General features: G+C 43.8%; 1 protein-coding gene and 1 long non-coding RNA gene across 2 annotated transcripts; both read right to left on the reverse strand.

The window, feature by feature from the left end:
• On the reverse strand, positions 1-11,876 carry SRPK1 (SRSF protein kinase 1). Its single transcript, XM_019623148.1, has 12 exons — positions 11,867-11,876; positions 8,758-8,892; positions 7,792-7,900; positions 7,569-7,656; positions 7,302-7,389; positions 5,792-5,898; positions 4,939-5,104; positions 3,959-3,984; positions 3,274-3,487; positions 2,576-2,998; positions 1,112-1,212; positions 1-219 (listed from the first exon to the last, which is right to left on the reverse strand). The coding sequence occupies exons 1-12, from the start codon at positions 11,874-11,876 to the stop codon at positions 58-60; spliced, it is 1,629 nt and encodes a 542-aa protein (XP_019478693.1). The 3' UTR covers positions 1-57.
• Positions 11,877-13,441: 1,565 nt separating this feature from the next.
• Positions 13,442-17,708, reverse strand: LOC116217467. Its single transcript, XR_004162057.1, has 2 exons — positions 13,873-17,708; positions 13,442-13,646 (listed from the first exon to the last, which is right to left on the reverse strand). It is a non-coding gene; the product is annotated as an uncharacterized LOC116217467 (long non-coding RNA).
• Positions 17,709-17,716: the final 8 nt, after the last annotated feature.

A 17,716-nucleotide genomic window follows, 5' to 3' on the forward strand; every position in this document is an offset into this window, starting at 1 on the left:
TTTTGCTAGATCTGGCTCGTGATTCAGCAGGCTGCAGAGTGCACAGAGCACACAAGTTCACCAGAACACTTGACAGCAGCAGCCTACAATCCCCTGGATGCCAGCACTCACCATACAAGCCGTGCTCCAGATGTCAGCAGGGGTGCTGTACCCCGACCCTATCAGCACCTCCAGGGATCGGTACTGTCTGGTCTGGATGTCTTCAGTGAAGTGCTTGTGCTAAACAGAAGAAACGTTTTACTCAATGGGTAGGGATTGTTTAAAGGAGAAAAATCAATAGCCTGGAAGGCCAGAGCAGATCAAAGCTCGTTTCCATTAAATTTCACCTAAGCTGCAGATCTTTGTTAAGTTTTTCCTTATATTCCTACAAGTACCATTTAACTGCTCTACATGAGACATCACTTTAGAAAAGCAGTCCAGCAACTCAAAGAAGCCACAGAAGTAGAATAGGGAGAACTGTTTCAGAGTCTGCACCCTTTTCTCTCAGATCCTATCTGCCACCATACAGCAGAGCAGCAACACAGACAGCCTTGCCAGCCACTGCAAGCTGACACAGAACTGAGTCTGAAACACTTTATTTTCCTTTAAGATCTCAAGTATTTTGCCCCTTTAAAAGCCACGTAAAACAGACATTTATTCCACTTGACATTTCAAACATTTAAAAGCAGCATAGAACAATCATCAAAGAATAAAACTATTTATGAGTCTCTTTCATGTACTCATGAATTCAGTGAAATGGTTTGACAAGCTAATAAAGCACACAGTTAGACACAGTGCAGTTCTTTTCAACCTTCCCCAGAGGAGCTGCAGACTCCCTCAGAAGTTTCACATACACAGATTTCTACACACTGTATGTGACACTGTTCAAAGGCCTAATTAGAGTTAATCTAATGACCAAAGAGGCACCCAAAACATAGGCTGAAATCTTACATTAAAGGATCATTTCTCTCTTTGGATCACCGGTCCCAGCTACTTTTTTTCAAGCAGTTTAAAATTATGACTGCTTTCCCAAGCAGGTATAAAAAGGATTCTGTTTTCATATATTCAGCCTTGGCACCACAAACGAATCAGCAGATTTAAAGAGTTGATGTGAGAAGTTTTTAAAACTTACCACCCAGCAGGCATTTCCAAGGTCAGCTATCTTCACCTTAAGCTTATCTGCATTCTTGGGCTCAAGAGGATTAAGAAGGAAATTCCCAGCAGTTGATTTTCCTAGAGGCATCATGTACAACAGCTGATTAAAGCTCTATGGACAGATTCACCATCTGTCATACAAATCCTATAAGCCTCTCCCCACCCACAAGAGATTTTTGGTTAAAGATCTGAACTTTTCCCTCCCTGAAGCCAAAGTATAAAAATCAACTTCAGTCTGCGCTATGAACAAGAAGAGACACCATTTTTAAGGAGAAAGACAAGCAAACATATGCAGGGAGGATTGTTTTCCAGTACAGACTTAAAAGTTTGCCTGTATCAATACGTGCTTTTTAAATAAAGGCACTGCCAGAAGTAAAACCAGTCTTTAAGAGGTCCTCCTAAACCCTTGAAGGAAAAGAGTCCACATGCAACAGCATCTTCTTGACAGTCATCAGTCACTGTAGTAACACAGACAGCTGCAGGAGCTGAAGTATATACTGGGAAAAAAACCTCACTGAACCTGGTGGAGAGCAACAATATTGGCTCTCTAAATTACATCCAGCTGCAGATCTTGAATGCAATATGGGGAGAGTTCCATGAAGTAAAGCTAGTAATCTGGCAGGACCGTTCAAGTAAATGCAGCCAAAATGTCAATATCTTAAGTTTCACTTGCTGCTTTTTCACATAGTTCTGTAGCAGTGCTCTGTCAAATAAGTGCTACTGAGAAATTTAAAAGAATTACAAGTGGGAGCTTCTCCCTCCAACTCCAGGCAGATATATTGATCTGACCCTCACTCAAATATGCAAAAAAGATAGATTCATCAATTGATTCAATTTCTTAAACTCATTCCATGTTGTTTACTGTTAACTGCAGCACATTACTGACTGTCATATCTTTTCTTAAACCCACATGCCTTGTAGCTTCTCCTCTCCCCCTTAAATCACTTTAAACAAAACTACTGAAGCGTTTTTTTTCCCCCCTGTATAACCTTTATTTCAGACTGTCTGCATTTCCAGCTCTGGGAAACTACGTCCTTATCTCAAATAACTGAGAGAAGTCAGCTCTGCTCATATTGTGGAGCAACAGCTATCCAAAGACACCTAGCTACCTAGCCTACAATGGAAGAGCCAGTGACAAGTAAATTTAAGTTCCTAACTACACTGAAAAATCACAAAAGGAATACTTTTTCAAGGAAAAATGTATTTTTTCAGTGGAAGCCCTTGTGGATTCTAAGCTACAGCCACAACTGGAAGGTACAAATGACAGTATCAGAATAAGACTGCCAGGTTAATTACTCCTGGCAGAAAAAGGTTCAAATTGATTGTTCTGATAACTTCAGCCTACAAAATGGTGGTTTCTATCACTATTCTGATGAAGTGTTGTACCAGGTCTCCCACATCAGGGAAAAAGGAGCCCTTTCTCACATGGCTCCTCTTGTACCTTTGTTGTCTGCTGGGCTATTATTCTCATTCTCATCCTCTGATGGCATCTCTGTCCGGATGCTTTCTTGCAAATGGCTGATCTCCTGCTGGTTGAATGATTGCTCTTCGCTGGAAGTAGGCTGACACACCATGGAATCTTCTGAAACTAAGGGCACGAAACAGTCCGACACTGCAGCCCGAGGCCCGTTCTCTACATCACCATTACGTTGGCTGTAATTACAGCTATGGAAGTTCTCCTGTGTGTGAGGGTGATCGCCGCAGTCGTTGGCATTGTGAAGGTCATCCTCAAGTCGCACAGACCCTTGACTGCCAGAGTCTGGGAAGTCCGACATTCGTATCACACCATTGCAATTTATTTCTGCTACACATTTTTCTATGCTGCTTTCCATTAGAACGGACTGTTCATGTACGATGACTTCAGCTGGAAAAATGGGAAAGGAGAAGAGAGCAGAATATTCTATAAAAAGTAAGAGCCGAAGCCGTTTGAGGCCTCAGAAATGCAGAGTTCTCAAAATGTACCTGAACACAATCATTAATTAACTCAATTTATAAAACCATATTGACTAGCCTCTTTAGACAAGTAGAGTGTCACGCAAGCATGCTGAAGAAGAGCCACCTCTCTTAGAGATGCCCAGTCTGTTCACACCAGTACGAGTGAAAGAACGCTGCCACCCCAGCAATATTTTTGGTCCATACCTTTCTTTTTGTCTGCATTTTCATTGGGTGGACTAACTTTTATGAGCATTTTCAGAGGGCCCTGAGCTTCTTCCTCCTCCTCAGGATGTGCCTGCCCAGGGCTTGCTTCCTTCTCCATTTCCTCTATCTCTTGCATTCGCTTCTCTAATAGCTCCGCCTGACGCTTCTGCTTCTTTTTCAACTTCTTTTTCTTATTCTTTGACATTTTGTCAGCCTACAAAGCAGCAGTCACATTTCACTTTATTTCGTATTTCAATCTAACACAAGTTTTAATTTATTCAACATCAGAGGAAGCAGTCTGGGATGAAAACTCTGGGGACAGTTCTCCCAGAAGCAAAGCAGACTCTCAGGTTTTTAGAGCAGACTCTAAGGCTTTTAGAGCAGTTGTCTTTTGTTCTTATCAGTACATTTCTGTCCTGGCCCTGCAAATGAGGGACCCCAGACTCCACAGACAGCAGTCACCTTCACAACAGACCCCAAACCACCAAAGAGATAATTGATGGTGATATATTTGAGATAGAACTGCTCACATCTCTAAGACAGTACTGAATCTGATGATTACAGTTATGACAAACAAATTACACTTTTCCTTCTGATCTTATAAGAAGTTTGCTCTCCTTTACTGCCAACCAGATTATGAAACAATGCAGTAGATGGATACTTACATATGAGCCATTACACTTACTGGTTTTGGCTGTGGTGCAGTACTCACTGAAATGGAAAGCAAGATTAGTAAATCAGTATGTTTCTATTCAAAAACTGCAACCAGATTCTTTATCTTAAGATAAGCTTTTTCCTATGAGAACCAGTAACATTTTCTCTATGCAAGTAAAGCAAGAATAAAAAAAGATGAGAAAATCATTAAATAAGCAAATGCATAATTAAAATCCCAGATTATAAACTTGCTTGACGGATATCAAAGACTTACACTTCCTGTCATGCAGCTTCATTTACTGCATACATTACGCATCTTACTGAAAAGAAAATGCAAAAAATTAAAATACCGTGGTTCCCTAACCTAACCCAGCTAAGCCAGGTTGCAATGGGCTCAGCAAAATGCTGATGTTTTAAAATTAAGACCGATAGAGCTTTTCAGTACTGCAGTAGTTCTTGGGAACTACTCACTGATACAGATGAATACTCTGTAGACCAACAACTGAAAATCTGCCCTCAGCTCTTTAGAAACATCAGTAAGTGAAGGAAGTGATTTCTATTAAAAGCTCTCTGACTTCTTTGAACAGCTTGAGAAGGTAAGTCGTTTTGGTGAGACTTTTGATCCCAAAATGGACTTTATCAGCATGATGCAATAAAGGAAATACTTTGGTAGAAAATGCTGAAAGTACCTCCCCGTATTCTTACTCTAGTAGTTTTGACAGCATTAATATACAGCTGTCCTACCATTTACCTACACTCAATAAAAATAAAACTGCATTAAAAGCAGATCTCAGCATGGATGTATCCCCGCTCCATTTTTTCTTATGCAAATGATTACACTCCTAGGCACTTCCGAGTTAAAATGGTTAACTTCATAATTTGCATTTGCCTTTTCAATAGTTACTTCCGTTATTGTTCCACTGTGCTCAGTGCAGAAGTTTTCCCTAGTGAAATCAGTTATGTCTTGGGGAGAGATGGGGAAAACAGTACCAACGTTTATGAAAAAAGCACCTGCAGAGCCAGACGGTGGGGGGGCCCCAGATCTCTGCCATTCTGTTGCTTCTGCAGCCAGTCTGCGGATATACTGGTCATTCACACACAGAAGAATGTTTTCAGGTTTAATATCTGTATGGATGATCCTACACTTTGTGTGCAAGTAATCCAAACCTTGAAGAACCTGCAGACAGGAGAGAAGGAAACCGACCATTAGAAAAGCAAATAACTATAAACCAAAATTGAGCGAATTTGCACAACCAGAATTCACAGCTGCCTACAATGGTCTGAACCTGCTGAGCCTAGAGGACGGCTGTCTTTCAGAATATTCCAGATTAGTGCTAATGTGACCAGTGCTAATTTTGGAGTTCTATAACATACAGATTTGCATAAAGATTTTAATTATGAATTCAAAATTGTCTTTTTGCTGTCATTATTTAACTTAGCACAGCTGAAAATCAAAATTTCAATGCCATACAAAAACTCATGCTCTCCTCAGCCCCTCCATTTCACAAGTAGAAACAGGCAACCATGCGGGAGGAAGAACAGGTTTCACTTGCTAGTCCACCATTGAGCACTGCACTGTGACAATTTAAGAATTACTTGCATTTGTGAGGAATAGTCAGGGTAAGAAGAGGTTAAAAGCAAAATTGGCATTCCATCAGGGCTTAAGAGACAGAAAATATCTGCAGCAGAAGATTTTTGCAGTAGAGAAAGTAAATATTAACCCAAAAACGACTTTGCTGCACAAGAGACATACTACTGATTTTTAACTTTTGTTTTCTTGTACCTGAAAAAGACTTTCCCACCCCCCATCATCAAAGACTTCTCACTGGGTCATGGGGAACAGTGCACCAGAAGTGGAACATACCTGCTTGATGATCTTTTTGACACAAGGGAGTGGGAGCCCCTGATAATTTGACTTGATGATCCACTTCAGGAGATGATGCCCTAAAACTTCAAACACCATACAGATATCTAGAAGAGAGTCAAGAAAAAAGATGGAACTCCTGACCCAAGGAGCCCTACATTCTCAGGACTGAGAATTGAAATAAATCTACCAATCCTTTGTTTCTACATTGAAGAACCCTCATCCTTCTGACACAGCTAAGAGCAGCTGGCTTCCAAACAGCACCACCCTATTACAGACATCAGTGCTGTCATCTAAAACGTAAAATAGAAAAGCAGGGAGCTGGTTACAATAATGGTCTAAAGCAGCAGTAGCAATCTCCTGCTTTGGGTGGAGGCCAGCTACACAAGCAACTGCGCATTGCTATTTCCTGCTAGTATTGAAACAGCTTCAAGCTAACAATGTCAGCTTTGGAACAATTCATTTTCTTGCCCCAGGCAAAACCCAACACTAGATCTCTCTGCACCAGTAACATCTGAAAACATAATCAGATCTCTATTTCATAAGTCACCTCCAAACAATGAAGTTACCCTAAGTTACCAACCCCACCAGCAAAAGAAACTTTTTGCAAGCCTGGGCTTCAATAATATTTACATTATTTGCCTTTTTTCTGTAAGATCTCAAGAGTTCACACTACTCCTTTACACTGGCAGAAGCATGTGTGTGTTTCGTAAGAGTGAAAGAAACACAAGATCAAGTAACATTTACTCAGAGCTAGGTTCTGGAAGAATGTTTGAGGAAATGCATTATGGAGATACTCAGTTTTCTAAAAGCTTTAGAAAGTTTGTAACTTACAGCCTGATCCTTTCCATCAGCACAGTAACTCTCAGTGATATAAAGCTCAAGATGCTGCAAAGCACAAACATACAAAAGGAAATCCAGCTTTCAAACTGTAAGGATGCATTAGTACCACTTCCTACAAATAGCTGCCTATTAGAAGGTAATTCATGAAATTGTATTGTTTTGAAAATATCCTATATTTTAGACCTCTTAACACTGTTGGTAAAGGCCAACGTAAGATGTTTCCCTAACTAGAAAATCTCTTTATCAGGTTACAGACCACATACATGCTTGCTGTTTTTAATGATTCACCTTGACATTTTGCAATGCTTTACTTAAGTAAGAAGTTACCACTAGGCTGCCTGCAAAATTGAAGAGCTGGGATAGATGGGAAAGGTATTTTGACCAGTAAGCCACTCAGACCTGTTTCACAAATGAGATGTAGCCACCTCAGCTCTTACGTTAAAGGCATGACTAAGCAGCATCGTCTCCACAACTGTGTCATATCACGTCAGGCTGAATGATTCTAGGTTTGAGCTTTGCAGGCAACAGATGCCCAAAGAGAGCAATGATTTCACAGCAGGTTTCCTCAGGCAGTGAAATGGAAGCCTAGGCCAGCCCCTGGCATGACAGCTACACAGGGAACTCACACCTGTATGCAAAGCTTTGACTTTCTTCTACAAAAGGATACGAGAACCATTAACTCCTGAAATCTTGAAGTCATCTAATAACTGAACAACTCTCTCTTTATTTGGATCATTTGGATCACTGTTGCGAACCTGCAGAGAAAAAAGAGGGTCATCTTCGTATGCCTTAAGGTGATAACCAGGCAAGAACACACTTCGCAGAGCACATCTATTGCCCTGGGAAGCGCTGCAAGATAATCCAGAAAGATCAAGAATGTGACTAACCTGAACTCCCAGAAGTGAATTAAGTTGAGCCCTGCTCTCACACTCACCGATTTTAGCAACTTGATTTCATCCAGTGCTGTTTCTGTGTAGTGCTCCGCACTCTTCACCACTTTCATCGCCACAAATCTCTTCCCTCTACACAGTAAGTAAACTGGAGTCTGTTAACGCTCCTAAGAAGTTAGTCTCCAGAATTATCCTAAGTAGCTCTTGTATGCAAAAGAAATATATCAGCAAAAAAAGGCTGAAGCCCTCTTGCAAAGGAACACTTACTGGATGTCCCATGCCAGCCAGACAGTGGAGAAGTGGCCCCATCCGAGCTTCCGAATCACATGGTAGCGTCCATTAAAGAGATCTCCAATTTTCACAAGGTGATAACCTCCTGGAAAAACAGTGGGAGGTTGGTATAATAAGGGATCATACAAGCGCTAAAGAACAGATATGTGGAACAAGCATCACAACTTGAGGCATACATACTTCATGTGTTTAAGTATCTATAATCACATACACAAATACAAATGTTTATCTAACCGGGTCATGCCAGAATATAAATTAGAGGCAGAGCAGTGTTGAGCCCTATAGCTGGACTGAAAAATATCTTAGTATAACTGAACTAGGAGGACCAATCATAGAAACATTTGAGCTGGAAGGAACTGTTAAAGGCCATGTGACCCCACTCTCTGCATTGAACAGGGAGGCCCACAGCTCCACCAGGTGCTCAGAGCCCCTCCAGCTCTGACCCTGGGAAGCTCCAGGGATGGGGCAACACCATCGCTCTGGGCAGACCAACCTGATCAACTTCTCCTTATTGTTAGTGCAGGTCATCACTGCAGCAGCAGGAAACACTTTCCTCAAAGAAAGCATCCGAGGTTCACTAGGCTAACAACCTTTGGAAAATGCAGTTTATGAAAGCTCAAATTTAGCTCAAAGTATCATTTTTTCTAATGAAAAAGAACTGGATGTCTACATTTACTCATTTGGAAAGTCCTCTGTCAGATGAGAAGCAAATACGCATTAAGCACAGCTCTCTAACTCGAATCTTGACTGACAACAGAAGCAATCTTGAAGAACAGTTTGTTTCAGGTTAGTTTGAGAACCATGATTATTTTCATCTGTTTCAAAAACTACTTAAAATAATCAAAGAAATGGTCTAATTTTAACAGTCCGCAGCAGATGGGAAAACAAAGGAAATTCTTAATTACATTGAAAAAGCCACACCTTAAACAGGTAAGTTCTTACCTTTACAGTAATCATTTGGATCCTCTTGTTCATCATCATCTGACCCCAAGATCTCTTCTTCTTGCTCTGGAAGATCGTTCTCAGAGGGAGCAGCAGGGCCGCGGTGCTGAGGGTCGGCTCTGAAAGAGGGCACAGCTCATGTCTCACGTTACACAATTCAGTACCTGCTTTTTGTATAAGAGATTGCAGATAATGAAGACGACGGATTCCTCGGCCTCCAGAAAAAAAACGTTTACACGCTTTTACTCCGGAAGGAGAAACATTTTGTCATACGCCAGCAGAAAGACAGCTGAAGGCTCCAGATTCACTTTTACAGTAGAACAAAAAAAGGTCAGACAAGAGTAAGAGTCAAAAGCTCAGGGAGTCCATCAAAATATCAGTGCCTGTGAACTCCTCCTCAGTCCTCAGTTCAGAGAGGATCCTTCTGAAGTAAATTTGGATTTTGAGATGCTCTCACAAAACCTGAAGATTTAAATGCTCATGAAGGCTATTTTGAATACTACCTTCAATTAACCCTTACTCCTTTTGAAAAAATTAACCTCATTTTAGAACCCGTGCCCTTTGCTCCCTTCACTTTCCAGAGACGAAATGAGCATTCAGCAATTCTGCTGCCTCTACGACTCCAGACGCCCAGTCTCCATCAGTGTGAATCAGCAGAAGTTTCCTGTATTGAGACTATTTTCCCTGAGAAGCAGTAGGTATATTCGACTCTATTTCAAATCCAACTTGTTTTCTTCAAGGGAGGATTAAATTCTGAGACAGCTGCAGGTTACCCAGCGGTACTGTGGATGCACGTGGGCTTTGGGATGCAGGTTCTGCAGCCCCTGAGTTGGAGTCGGGTCACATCCACTGCATCAACTCACGACAAAAATGAACACGACAACTTTTCAGCAGTTACACAGCAGAACGCACGTTCAACATTCACCTGCTGCGATTTCATACATCAACTACGTTCTGTTTCTACACATTAAGACTGTGGTTATCTTCAGTACTTACAGAGCATAGAAAGGAGAAAAAAAAATTGCTCTTTCCAATAGGATTGTGACTGAACGTGTAAGCATTTACAGCAGGAACTGAAGTTCATTAAATACAAGAGGAGCCACAAGGTCATCCCAGACACAACCACAGCACCCCACAATGCCTTCTGCTCTGTGCTCAGAGCCACAAAGCCCTGCTGACTGCCAAATTCAGGAACAGATAAGCAAAGCAGGCAGTGGTTCAGGATCGAAGGAGCTGGAAGAGACCTCAAGAGATCAACGAGTCCAACCTCCCTACTGGAACAGGCACCCTACAAGAGGTTCTGAGCCTTCCAACAGGACTGCCAGATGGACAGACAGACAGACAGACCGACCGCCATTCCACTGCCCTCAGGCTGAGGCATTTATCAGCTGCCCCGTAGCTTGATCCAGCTCCAGGATGTTTCATACCTGGATCATTTTTGCCCTAAGCCTTAGAGCTACGAGTCAGGAGGCAAGACAATCAAAAAAAAAAAAAAAAAGGGAAAAAGTCTTGGAGGATAAAAATCTTCTTAAAATAAAAGTGCTGCATTCCTGCAGGGACAAAGGAGCTGCAAACAGCCACTGACTGCCTCCGAATCACAGCAGGTAGAAAAGGCACGAAGGGGAGACTGGATGCTAATATGCAGAACCCTACAAACAGGGAACAGAACAACGAACTGGTGGGAATGGGGAATTGAAGCCCAGCAGCCACACCCACAGCATAAGTAATGCAGAGTAATTCTCCCCAGTGCGTTTCCAGATTTCCACTTTGTGACTCTGCAAGATCTAGCAAACAGGAATGGGTTCAAAAGATTATTCCTCTTCAGAATCACTGATGCAGACAAAACACCGTGCTGCTCTGCAGTCCCAATGCTTTTCAATAAGTTATTTTCAATAACAGGTTTTGTGCACCAGGGCAGAAGTTACTGGAAGCACTGCGCCCGCCTGTTCAGCTTTCTGCACCCATCCTGAAAGGGCTGAGCACAGCAGCCCGCAGCTCAGCCTGTCCTGGGGATCCAGAACCAATTCCTATGAAGCACTTTGCTTGTATTTTACAACCCATTACTCCATAATGTGGTACAGAGCCCTGTTCAGGTCACATACATTTCTACAGTGCTACTTCCTTTATGAAATGCCCTCTAAAACACATCTCATTCCTTGTCTTGCTGCAAACATCCATCAGATGTCAACACATTTTACCACCTCCCTCCCCTCGAGTGACCACATCAACTGCAGATATGGATTAAAGGAGCCTTCCTCAGTGCAGATATATTAATACCAAAGAAAAACAACCCACAGAACCACAGCCCTCACCTGCCTGCACCCTCTGCGCAGCCAGAGCTCTGCCAGGCACAAAAGGCTGCAAAGGACAGCAGGAAAATCCATGCCCTGGATTTAAAGATGACAGCTGAAAACTGCTGTCAGCAGCACTACAAGACGCAGATAAATGTATTAAAACCCTTCGGGGAAAAAAAGATGGTTAACAGCTTTCCCTCCAAGAAAAATAAAATCAAACATTTTAAGGTACTTTTTCTCCCCTGAAAACACCTCCATCACATTTTACTTTTGCTCCCCCGATGTCCAGAATTAACCACCAGAATTAACTACACCACAACAAAGTAGTATTTTGCTGAAGGAAGATAGGAATGCTGAGGCAGAATGCCAGCTCCTACGGAACTCTCACGAACCCATCCCCATAGACCATCCCTCCCCTCCCCCAAAAAAGTCCTCATCCTCCCAGGAATGCCCAAAGAACTGCAATTCACGACACGGAGTAAATGAGGGTAGCCCACCTGCAGGAAGCGCGGCCTCCCATTGACACGGATATCCCTGAAGACAGCCCAACAGTTTTCAGAAAAGCCATTAAAAATCGGATGGCACTGCTGAGGAAGGGGAGGACATGGATGGCCAAGGGTTCCTGCCGAACGCCGCCGAGCTTTGTGCAGGAGGAGGAGAGGGACCAGCCTCCACCACCTAGCTGCAGATGCACAGCACTGCATTGCAGGTGACGGCCTTGCAGCGAGACCAGGGGCTGCTCCCAGCCGAGCTCCTGCAAATTCAATCAGGCCGGGGGTTGGCTGAGCATAGACTCATCTCCTCTTGATGTTTACCTGTCTCCATCTTCCCTCTAATAAAATTAGGAATTTGGGCAGATGCTTCATCTTCCTGCACCAGCCGGTTTTATTTGCCTATTCAAAACCCCTGGATTCAAAGCGGGACGAGCAGCAAGGTGGGGTGGCTGCCGACAGCCCAGCCCTTCTGATACAGCACAGCAAGGGCGTTCAAAGTGAAAAAGGCATTTTCTGAAGTAATTCCAAATCTCTTCCTGCAGCGCTACAAGAAAAATGTACCCTTTACTCTCAGAAATACAAAAAAAGTGGGAGACAAATCTTCACCAGATCTTATTAAAAAAACAGAAGGAAAAAAAAACACAGAAAAAAGCGCAGAGAACTGAGTGCTCTTCACAGGAATCACTTCACACCGTTCTCCAGCAGTGTAAAGGAATTAATAGCCATTTCCTGTGCCTGATTATCCTGCTTGCTTGTGTGACAGGGGAGAGGTCAGCAGTGTGACATTAGCAGGACGGATGCAGAGCTCTGCTAGAAGATGGTTATTACAGGAGGTGCTCTTCTGAAGCCAGCTCTGTGCTTCTAAACCAACAGACTCAGAGAAGAATGCCATGCAGCTGGCTGTGCACCTGAAAGGTTTGCATCCTGTAAGCTCACACAACACGATGCACTGCAGGGACAGCAATACCAGCTTGGAAGAACTCAGAGTTCGATCACTTGTTTCTCTCAAACCTTTCAAAGAGTTGAGAAAACACACCTTGTTTTCACTACTCGGCCTCCCACGGAATCTGGTCTGCACTACAAAAACGAGGCCAAAAACCACGAAGCAGCCCTGATTACACAATGTGTGCTCTTGCAGATTTGCACAGAGGCAGAGCCAACAACAACAGGGAGACCAGCATGGCCTGCACAGGGCAAAACCAGGCTTTGTGGTGCTGCTGCACTGCTGCTCCCCGCAGAGCGCCGGGAAGGACAGCCCAACCTCCAGATCTCTGCATGCAGTTCCACCTTCACAGCTCAGAACTCCTTTGTTTTCTCCACCTCAGTAACAAGATGCTTCTAGAAGGCAATTTCGTGGTTTAACTCAAAGCCATTAAGAAAAAGTGACTTCTTCAAAACAAGTATTTTTCCTTGTCTTCAAACCACTGTGTGATAATAAAACCCAACAAAGTACTTCTTGTATTCGTCCTCTTCATCTCAGTTGGTCACTCCTTTGCTACCTGGAGAACTGATGCCCATCTGCAGGAAGTTGAAGACGACTGGTTACCCAAATGATTTTCGGACTGCCTCCAGCATTACCTTTACAAACATTAGCAGTCCTTATTTGGGAGAGAAATGACACACATGAAACTTGCATCCGTAAATGTAATTCAGTTTGGAGAATTTAAGACTGAAGAGTAGTCTGGCCCATCCTGTAGGACACACAGGCACGAGCTCTGCAGCAATCTGAGCCTCCTGCTGAAGGAGCACCTTCACCATCCACCCAGGGATTTCCAGGGCTCCAAACCACAGCAAGACTCTGCTTCAAGCACTGTAAGGTGCCTTGTTTTTATCGGGGTGGAAGGGAGTAAGAGGGGGGAGGGGGATCCAAAAGCACGAAGCTCCACACGGCAGGATAAAAAGTCCAGATTTAATACTTCTCCCACTTTCACATCTGCACATCACAACGTCTCTGTAAGGGAAGTGTGCTCACCAGACTGCACCTCATTCCGTAGCGTGCCTGCAATTTCAGGATCATGTTAAGGCACATCTAGTCAGATAAACGGCTGCTTCTGATGCCAGCCTCCGATGTGCTTACATGTAGAAGATCTGCAAGCAAACCCTGAAATTATAAGTACTTTCTTTCTTGTATGCATTTACCTCTTTCTATCCTTTTTTAAAATATATATATTTGAGGGAATTTTTGGGAGCCATATTTTGTGGGGGAGTTCTGAGCCTATAATCCACGTTATTTTGCAACTCTATGCAATTCCTTCGCTCTGCCATCCCTGTTTTTCTGAATGAAGAACTGGCGCTTGCCGCTAGGAGGGCAGATCTGCCGTACTCACTGCTGCAGGTCGATCACTGCGGAGCTGAGGTGTGCAGGAATACCACTGCTGAGAGCTTACAGGACCAGAGGCAGAACATTCCGTTCTGAAAGAACCGAGCACAGAGGCACCAACATATACTTCTGTTCAATAGATGGTGGGAGTTCAGTTTGAAGGTAAGTAATAAAGCATTTCACATGAGAATGGCACTAATGTACAAATAACAGAGGCAATTAAGTTTCTCGCTCCCCAAACCCACTCCCCCACGCAAGCACTTAACAAGCTGTTTGCAGTTATTTGCTATTCCAGCAACACAACCCGAGGGACTTCCATGGAAACCAGCAGAGCTTACATCCTGCCATGCAGAAGTCTGGTCATGACTGCTTATTTGAATGAAAAGTCTTGAGGGCGAGGCATCAAGTTCTGACTCTGCTTTAGATGTACGTCCAAAATACTTAAAGAAATGCAGCTCCGGTAATAACGATGAAAGACAAGTGGGAAAAACACAACCTGAGATCCTGGCCCCAGGAAAAGCCTTCCAGAAGCAACTGAAGGACCCAAGAGGGCTGCCAGACCTCCAGGGCTCTCCAAAGGCAACAACGAAGTGACACAAGAAAGATGTGCAGTAATGAACCGAAAGTACTGGAGACGCTACGAGGAACTTTCTTCGTCCCAGAGCGCACAAAGAAGGCTACCAGCTTCCTGATTGCTCCTCATCCAGCAATTCTACTGTTGTTCAGTTGGAGAGGAAGAAGAAAGAAGATAGGTTTCACCACACGGTGAAAGTCTGTCCAGGTTACAGGTATCTGTAAACCCATCTGCTTGAAGATGCTGAATAGTGCACCCATGTGGGAAGAGGGAGAGGTGGCAGTGCCCCAGCTGAGCCCTGTCACTGCCCTCCCTCCTCCAGCAGAGGCAGCTGGAGGAACTGCTGGAGGAATTGTGAAAAAAAACATCTCCTACTCAGTGGAGCCCATGAGTCGGACCGAGTCACCAGGCACTCCATCAGAAGAAAGTACTGCAAATGTATGTTTCTCAACATGCCACACACCATAGCTTTATGGCTACCATTACCTCTGCAGTTAGTCATGCTTACAGCAGTAAAGTGTACTGCTCTGAGGAACAATCAGTTTGTCCCCCTCATTCCCCACACACAGCTGCTGCTGTTTTTATTTTCCTGGAATATAAAAGACGCCGCTAAAGCAAAACACTAGACTTGATGAAAAACCCAATGAACCAGGCAGCACATAGACTCACAGCCTGGTTCTATTAAGATGCTCGTTTTACTCACTTCAGAAAAATTGAGTTGTAACACAGAACTATTTGTTCTGTTTCTTGTCTAGCTGCTCTCAATTTAGATATTTATTTTGAAGCCTAGTTTTTTAAACCCTGGGTCTGAGACACAGCAGTATCCAGGACAAAGAACAGCTCAGTGATCCCAGAGCTTGCGACAGAGACAGAAAGAGCCACAGACTGTACCTGCCAGCAAAACGCATGCTGCCACAAGTGCTTAATTCCATTACAAATTACCAGAGACATCAGTAAAATGCACTTGCATTTGTATTTTTGGTTAAATAACAGCACAGTTTTGTATCAAGTCTTCCCACTTTTATCTGTCTTCCCACTTCATGGGCTTTCATTCACACGGTGCAACATTTACAGCATAGGAAATGACACTCCAGCAGAACAGTGTAATGTGCCAGCCTCACTTCAGCCACTAACAGCTGTTCTGTCTGCAGACTTAACTACCAGCAATGCTCCCCTTCAAACAGCACTGAGGAGAGGACTCAGAACCCAAACAGCAGCCTGTTGCTCACCTGCTCTGCTTCCAGCACACCAGCTCCACAGAACACACAGCAGCCACCTTGTGGCTGATGGAACACCTATCACACAGCTCCCCACTGCTCAAAGCACACCAGAACACAGAAATTCCATGATTAGTTCCTCAGAAGTCACAGGAGAAAAGTCAGCACAAGGACACAAAAGAGCACCATGCAGCTCCAGACCTCCCAGTGCAAATGCTGTGCCCAACACACCTGCCTGCCAGTGCTGAGATCTGCAGAGATCAGAAACTGCTTCAAACAATGAAGCCATGCCAAAATCTGCATTTTTGACAGTTAAGTAAAAACAATGACCCAAACATGTCTCAAGATCCAGCTGCCTGAAACGTTTGTGGTCAGACCCATAAAAGTTTTAGTTTTGCATTTCTATATTTAACCATAATAAGAGAATTCCTAATACTTACCAATTTTACCCTGACAAAAATCAGGTTGCTAAGCTTTCTTACTAACTTCATACAGAAAAACTTGTAAGTAATCAAGTCAAATAGCATCGAACATAAGATGTTAAAAAGACATTCCTTGTGGCTTCAAGCCTAGATTTTATGGAAGGAACCTTACAAACAACCCGGCTAAGCTTATTTTAGAAGACTTAAGCAGAGCAGCTTTGTATTTTAATAGCATAACTGTTGGGGAGTTGTGCCTCAAAGTTGGAGGCTGAGCTTTTACTGCACCACGTAAAGCACAAAGTATATGTAAGTTTCTTTAACTTCAGGGGTAGAAACCACTGAATATGCTGCTTGAAAAAGCACTGAAGCAGAAGTTTAAGAAAATAAGCACACCATTTTCCAAATAGCACAGTTCTCCACTCCAGTCAAAGTTAGTGGCAATATCAGTCAGCAGTGCTGGAAAGTAGCTACAGTCGCTGTGTGGTTATGAAGTGCATTTAAAAATAAATAAAAATATGTCAGCACTGGAAGTTACTGTTCAACAACATCCATACTATGTAGAAAACAGCCTTTCCAACCACGAGCACTAGTGGTGATCAGCACTGTGTGTTTGTAGCTGGACAAGAGAAAAAAAGAAAGTAGGTAAGTCCAGAACAAAACAAGTCGTTATTCACTCAGAAACCAGGACACAGCATTATAGCAGAGCTCTCAAAAAATTATCCTGATGGTATCTTTAAAAGACACATGGCACAACTACAAAACTATGTGGAAATATAACGCACATCTCCCCAAGAGCTGAGTTCAGCCCTTCACCTCTCCAGAGCCCTCTGAGAACAACCGAAAGTCTGCTGGAGACAGAAACCAACAGAAAAAACTCTAAAACAGCACAATTTGTCAGAGGAAGTGACTAAGAACGTGCTGTAAAGAAAGATACCCAGAACCCCCTGCACCACTAAAGCTTCTATATAGGAACCATTACGAGGCCTAATAGCGATAGGACAAGGGCAGATTCATGTTAGACGTTAGGGGGAAATCCTTCACCTAGAGTGGTGAGGTTCTGGCTCACCAGTGCTGCCCAGAGCTGCGGGTGCCCCAGAGCTGCAGGTGCTGCAGGCCACGGAAGGGTCCTGGGCAGCCTGAGCTGGGGAGCACCCAGCCCACGGCAGGAGAGGGGCTGGAGGGGCTGTAAGGTCCTTTCCAAGACAACCACTCTATGGTTCTGTGACCTTTAAGGTTATTTCCAAGCCAACTAACTACTCCATGGTTCTGTGATCTTTCAGGTCCCTTCCAACCCACCACGCTGCAGTTCTGTGATCTCACTCCACGACAGCAAAGCGCTCACACGCCGCGCAGCGCACAACCAGCCCTGCAGCCAGCTGTTGTTCAGCATCCACTCGCGATCCTCTAATTTCTCTATCTGTACGCCGAACCTCGCCACATGTAAGGCCCTGTAACATTCCTGCGGCCCGAGGGCGGCCACAGGAGAGCATCAAAGTCAGACAGCGACGTAACCGCGCCGTCAGAGCGCCCTACGAGGAGGATTTTAATAGGATGAAGAAAGGGGCGCGAGGAGAGGGCGATACCTCAGGGAGCGGCGGGAGGGGCTGCGGGGCTCCATTACCGGGACAAAGCGGCTCC

This window comes from Meleagris gallopavo, chromosome 28 (assembly GCF_000146605.3).
Source record: "Meleagris gallopavo isolate NT-WF06-2002-E0010 breed Aviagen turkey brand Nicholas breeding stock chromosome 28, Turkey_5.1, whole genome shotgun sequence".
Taxonomy (NCBI): domain Eukaryota; kingdom Metazoa; phylum Chordata; class Aves; order Galliformes; family Phasianidae; genus Meleagris; species Meleagris gallopavo.